Source organism: Athene cunicularia (assembly GCF_003259725.1).
Source record: "Athene cunicularia isolate RWA chromosome 13 unlocalized genomic scaffold, athCun1 chr13_part1, whole genome shotgun sequence".
In the NCBI taxonomy this organism is placed as follows: domain Eukaryota; kingdom Metazoa; phylum Chordata; class Aves; order Strigiformes; family Strigidae; genus Athene; species Athene cunicularia.
Window position 1 is genome coordinate 20779876 of NW_020799117.1, and position 6021 is coordinate 20785896.

General features: G+C 49.3%; 1 protein-coding gene across 1 annotated transcript in view; it reads right to left on the reverse strand.

Annotated features, from left to right (window-relative positions):
* The window catches only part of PSD2 (pleckstrin and Sec7 domain containing 2), a gene marked incomplete at its 5' end in the record, with an annotated part of 44374 nt that extends 38355 nt beyond the window's left edge, over positions 1 to 6019 (reverse strand). The window contains one exon of the mRNA XM_026858562.1: positions 5838 to 6019. Coding sequence (XP_026714363.1) covers positions 5838 to 6019 — 182 coding nt within the window. The remainder of the gene's footprint in view (positions 1 to 5837) is intronic.
* Positions 6020 to 6021: the final 2 nt, after the last annotated feature.

The following is a 6021-nucleotide window of genomic DNA, read 5'->3' on the forward strand; positions in this document are numbered from 1 at the left end:
GATGAGCCAGAGGATGGCAGATATGTCCCTATGGGAAACACCTCACTGTTCTTGTGGGGATGTCTCTGTTATGTCTGAGGTGCATGGTGGAAGTGTCATTCAAAGTAGCCATTGCTCAGAGACTGGCTGGGCATCGGTCTGGTGATGGGAGATGTTGAGTGATTGCTTTTGCATCACTTTTTTTTTCTTTTTCCTTCACTTAATAAACTGCTTTTATCTTTACCCAGAAGTCTGCTCACTTTTGCTCTTCTGATTCTCTCCCCCATCCCACAAGGGACAGTGGTGAGCAAGCAGCTCCTTGGTTTCACAGTGGAGATGGACCTCTGAAGATCACTGCTATGCTTGGGCAGTGGAGCCCTGAAGCCAGGTCTACTCACACCATTACAAGGTCTGCAGTGCATACTTCTTTTCTCAAGGCAGGAGGGATTTGCCTGTATTTCCACTGCACAGCTAACCAAGTAGCAAGGAAGGAAGGCTGCCTCTTGAGCAGGGAGAAGGTTAATAAGGCCCTGAATTTATTGGCCCAGATATACTGCTGTAGTGTCATCCGTTCCTGGAAACCCTAGCCCTTCAAAATGCCTCAGGCAGGGTGGAAGATGGCTGGACATTTCAGGACACAGTGGCCCTAAGGGCTAGGGAATGCACACCTTGTATCAGTGAACACATTCATCTGGGAACCATCATCATCATTTTGTGGAGCAGCCAGTCCTCACAGGCAGCACAGGATACATCATGCCTGAGCAGTGATGCTCACATGGACGGACCAGTCATCCTCCACACTCTCATCAGCATGGGCAGCAAGAAGTCAGCATTTACATAAGCACTAATTCCAGGCAGTAAAACGGGATGTGGTGTGCCTTCACATGGGAAGTCCTCAAAGTTATCACCCTTGTTTGCTCCAGCCAGCGTGTGTAAAGACCCCAGCCTGCAGGATATGAGGTACTCTGCCTCACCCCAAGAATCCACAACAACCAAAGAGAGTCATAGTGTGAGAGGGACAACTCACAGTCGACAACTAACAGAGAACCAGTTTAAGGAGGGAAGACTGCAATGACAGGGGTGCACATAGCCCCGTTGTAGCAGTGGGTAATGGGCATAAATCAGCTACCAGACTTCTTGACCCTCTGCAAGAAACATGCACTTGGGGAAGGATTTGAGCAAAGGTAGATTTTCCTGCTTCTAACATGCCAGGGTGAGAGCCATTGAAGAGGAGAGGACAAATCAGTGCTCTCAGGTTTTATTTCTCAGTGTCCCATGAGTGTAAGGAACTGAAGCACATCAGGGTCCCTTAAAGTGGCTATGCCATGCTACCTTCCCTTCTCTGTGATGCTAGATGCCAGGCCAACAGGCTGGTGAGCCATGGCAGGAACAGGGGATGCTGGCGCAGCAGGGAGCAGGGCAGATGCACCTGAAGAGCTGTGCAAGGAGGGAGACAACCTTGCAAGGTTATGCTACATTCATGAAACCTGACAGGCCCTGACAAACAAGTTTTTACACCCTTTGAAAGTCTCCTCTGGTGACTGAACCATTGAAGATGCTGTTTTCCAAACCTAGTTCTGCAACCACATGGGTAAAAGCTTACATGAATCTGCACTCACATAATCCCTTGATTCCAGGAGCTCAGGGCTTATGAAAACTGTCACCCAGTTCATCAGAGATGGACATGCAGCAAACCAAACATAAGCAGAAATGAGAAAGACATCAGCAGCTTCAGCTCAAAGATCCCTCATCCCCAGGACTGCTTGTCTATAAATCCATCCATCCCTGTAGGGTGAACTGCAGCACCTGGCCATGACTTTGGTACAGAAAAGATCTCCTCCTTCCACAAAGCAGGAGGAACTTTAAAAAGAAGGACTTTAGAGCCTTAATTACATCCAGTGGTGGGAATTCCAGACCTGCCTTAGCAGCTTATCCTCTTGTCAAACATCTTGCAACAGCCCAAATCCCCAGGGGACATCCATGTTCCCTTCCCCTACAGAGGGTCTGTTCCTCCCCACACCAAAGAAAAACCCTGGGCCTCTGTGGTTTACCCAGGCCCTCCAAGAAAGCCATCACACCACTCCTTGGGCTGCATCACTTCACTCCCACCACCACCATGTCTTTGGGCAGGAGCACCCACGCAGGAGGGCGTGTTCTGGCCCATCCCCATGAGGTCTGGTGCACAGCACATGTTTCCAGGGGTGTTGCGCACTGCAGCTCTGCCTGTAGGTATTCTCCTGGGTGCTCCTGTGTATCAAGCCCACCAAGAGCCACCAAGCCCCGCACGTCCTGGATATTACTTAGCAGGTCCCGCATTGCCATAATCCCAAGCCAGACAGCTCCTGCTCTCTCACCACACTGAACAGAATTATTTCCATTAACTGTTCACACCACAGAGCTTGTATTTTCCAGTGCTTTATTCACCCCTTGAGCCCAAACTCATACAGCAGGCAAAAAAGTAAGGAAGTCTGTGTCCCAGCCAGCAAAGGCTGCATAGGACAGACAGCAGAGACCAGGGCAGGGGCTGTGGGCTTGGATGGGTCAGTGGGCACCAAAAGTGAGGCACATCACATCTCTTCTTGCATGGGCCCAGAGAGGACAGAGGACAAAGAGACTTTCTACAAATTACACCACATCAGGAGCACTGTCTGCGTCTAATTCAAGCAAAGCCAGGCTAAGGTGGGAGACAGCGAAAGACCTCACTTGTGTCAATGAACCTACCCAACATAGCCTACCCACAGAGAAGTGTCGCATACTTATTACACAGCAGGGAAGGCAATTGCTTTACTTAAATAAAGAGCCGTATATTTATTTGCATTGTAATCACAAGGTTTTGTAAGTGCATTGAAGTAACACTGTATCCAATTGCCTGTGCTGATTTTCCCAGTCATCTCTGAAATGCTGTTTTATTGCTTACAGCAAGGCATGCAGAGCAATGCACTTAGTTATTATTGCAGCTGAACCATACTGAATTTTTATGCACTGAGTTGTTTACATTTAACTGCTCACTGGTTAATTAGTTGTAATAAAGAACAACCTAGTTTGCTGTGTTGGTGGAATGGGGAGTCCTGTCAGAGAAGAACATAATGGAAATCAGGACTTTCTTGCCTATGCACTGCAGGCTTTCTGCAAAATTTTTCTGAAACTTTATTTAATGAACTTTGGATTGCTCAACAGCTATATGTTGTCATGGGAGGCAATGTGGGGGCAAAGGCAACAGTCCCAGACCCACAGGTACTAAGTGTGTCTACAAGTCAAAGTTGGGGATTCCTCTATTAAAAAGTTTGACCTTTTTCCATGAGTCCATGGGGCTGAAAGCAGTGAATATCATTCACTAGGGAAGCTCTCAGTTTGACTGCAGAGATGTGACCTCCCTGAGATCAGGAGGGGCAATGTTGTGGGCTTCTGGGAAGTTGAAAGACCTCTAGGCAACACAGACACATGATAGAAAAATGGGCTTTGACAAATGGTATATTGGTACACCAGTGGATGCCATGGGATAAACTAGAAACGGAGTGAAAGGGATTCAGTTAATGGAAAGTGTAGCAAAAGGACTAAAGCTTTGGCTTTACTTCCTTGATATTTTTAACAGCCATTTCTTGCATAGATGGACTAACATACCTTCAGCAGGGCAATCACAGTTTCTTTCTCCAGCTTCACCACGGATGACATTTTCCCCTTTCATTTTCCATTAGTTCAGTGGGAAAAGCAAAACTTAATCTCTTCTTTTAAAGTTCTTTAAGAGCCAGGGACAAAATGCATCATACAAGAATCAACATGCAGATGATGACATTTGTTCCCTGGGAACGAATAGTTAGTTGACAGCTCATCGGTAAAACATTAGGTCAGAGACAGAGAAACCCCAGGTTCTCCTATATCCAGAACAGGTCATAATAGAAACAGCAACATATCAAAGTGGAGTAGCAAAAGAACTGTGGAAACTCAGAGATGATGCAGGATGACAGTGACTTCCTGGTGCCTTGGTCCATCTGTCAGCCGTGTTACTCCTGACCCACACTGATCTAGGAGAGCCAGACAGCTGCAGTCAGAAAAGACCAGCTCTATGCTGTGTTTGGCCCAGCCACATGTTTCTGTCATTTAGCCTAAAGATAGGTAGTGAAAATACTAAGGAGCTCAAAACACAGCGAGCTAACCTGATCCCTAGGCAGTAAGTGGCTTCCCAGATCTCAGCTGTGTCCCTGAATTTTTCCAGCTGCCCTTCTGCCTTTGAATATACCATGTGACTTGTCCCTTGTGCATTCAGCTTCCCAAAAGACTTATTTGCTATCCAAGTGAATATGTTTAGAGCATAAGATCATGGGCTGTGCATGCAGAGCCCAGTCAGGTTGCATCATCTCCAAACCCTCAGCCTGCTACTTCTCCCAATTCATGCCCTAGTACCTTAAAATAATTGTACTTCCAGTGATTGTAGCAGCAGCCACAGGGAGCCACATACCAAGCAAATATGATTGCCTTGCAACCTGACAGACTTGCAGACAACTGACTGAAAAGCTTAAGGGGCTTGTGGGACCTGCCTGGGGGTAGGCTTCCCTAGCTCTCTGGACAACAGCAGCCTCCATTGAACACTCTTCCCCTTCAATACCTTCAACTGTGCTTGTTGAAACAGTGCTGCTCCTTCTTGCTGGGGGCTTTGGGTAAAACAAACCACCAGCTTTTTATAGGGGAGCCTGTTCAACACTAGAGATGCAATGAATTAGGGACGACTGTTGTCAGCCCACACGCTGTGTGGCTTCCCAGCTCTGCTGACACTCCTGCCTACGCTCCAGACAGCGCTCTGAACAAACGGCTCAGCCTGAGCCTGCACTGGACTAAGACTAGGAGGTGATTCACAGGCCCCTCTCGGCCACCCTGTCCCTTTCACACCTTAAGTCCATGCTCCTCTGTGACAACCCCAGCTGCTCTTCTCCAGCCCCCTCCTGCTTGCAGCATCTCTCCCATGTCGGTGTAGTGTGTAGGCAGGGCCATAAGATCACAAGAGCCATCAGCCCTGGGTGGCTACACTGCAGGCCCCTGGATGATTTCTAGTGGCAAACATGGGGAGCACCCCACCTCATTCCAGTGACCAGTCATTTCCCCTCAGCCCCTAACCTGCAGAGCCCGGAGGAGGTCTAAGCACTTGCAAGAGGCATAAAATCAGCTGTGGACACTGCAACAATGTGAGCGTTACCCGGCCTGGAGAATTCTCCCATGAAGTCAGGCTGTCAGTACAGAGGACACAGAGACCAAGGGGCATTGCACACATGCTGGCAGGCACTTGAGAATAGGATGGCACTCCTATCCCTCGTCTCACACTGGTAGCTCCTGCCACAGGTGCAGCAGGGAGCAAAGCTCAGTGCCTTGCTCTCTCTTACTAACAGCATAGTCCTTTTGATACAAAGCTGTAACCCACCAGCCCAGGGACTGCCAGAGCAAGCCATGCTGCCAGGGACTTCCAGGGTGTACAAGCGTGGCTCTTCACAATCCCCAGGCTGTCATACTTGTCTTATGTCTGGTAACTGCTCTGAGTGCTGCAGCTGAGCCTCCAACATGCAAGTGGGCCACCCCCAAACTGAGCACAAGCAGCACCCAGAACTCTTGAGATCCTTAAAGATTCTCCTTTGCTTCAGTGGGCAGACACTGCCTCTAATCACAGCTTTTCTGCATTTGTAACAGGGAAAAGCACTGTGAGACTCCCAGAGAGAAAAAGAGTGAAAAGCCACAGTCAGCCATGAGAGCAGCTGCAGCTTTTTAAACTGATGAGTTACACATGGAGCAGAGTGACTGGAACCAAGGAGGCTTGAGAAACAACACGCACGTAAACCAGCCCCGAGCCGGCGTTCCAACGGCTTCACACTCACCCGAGCTGCTCCTCTGGCTCATCGGCACTCAGAGCTTCTGAGGATCCCAGGATGCCACACCACCGCTCCTTGCTGAGGGCCCCGCTCGGTATCTCCTGGCTGGGGGAGCCACTCTCCCCCGAATCCGTGCTGCCTCGGCTCGGCACGCCGCCGTCCCGCTGCCGCGGCGGTGTCCGCTCCCGCC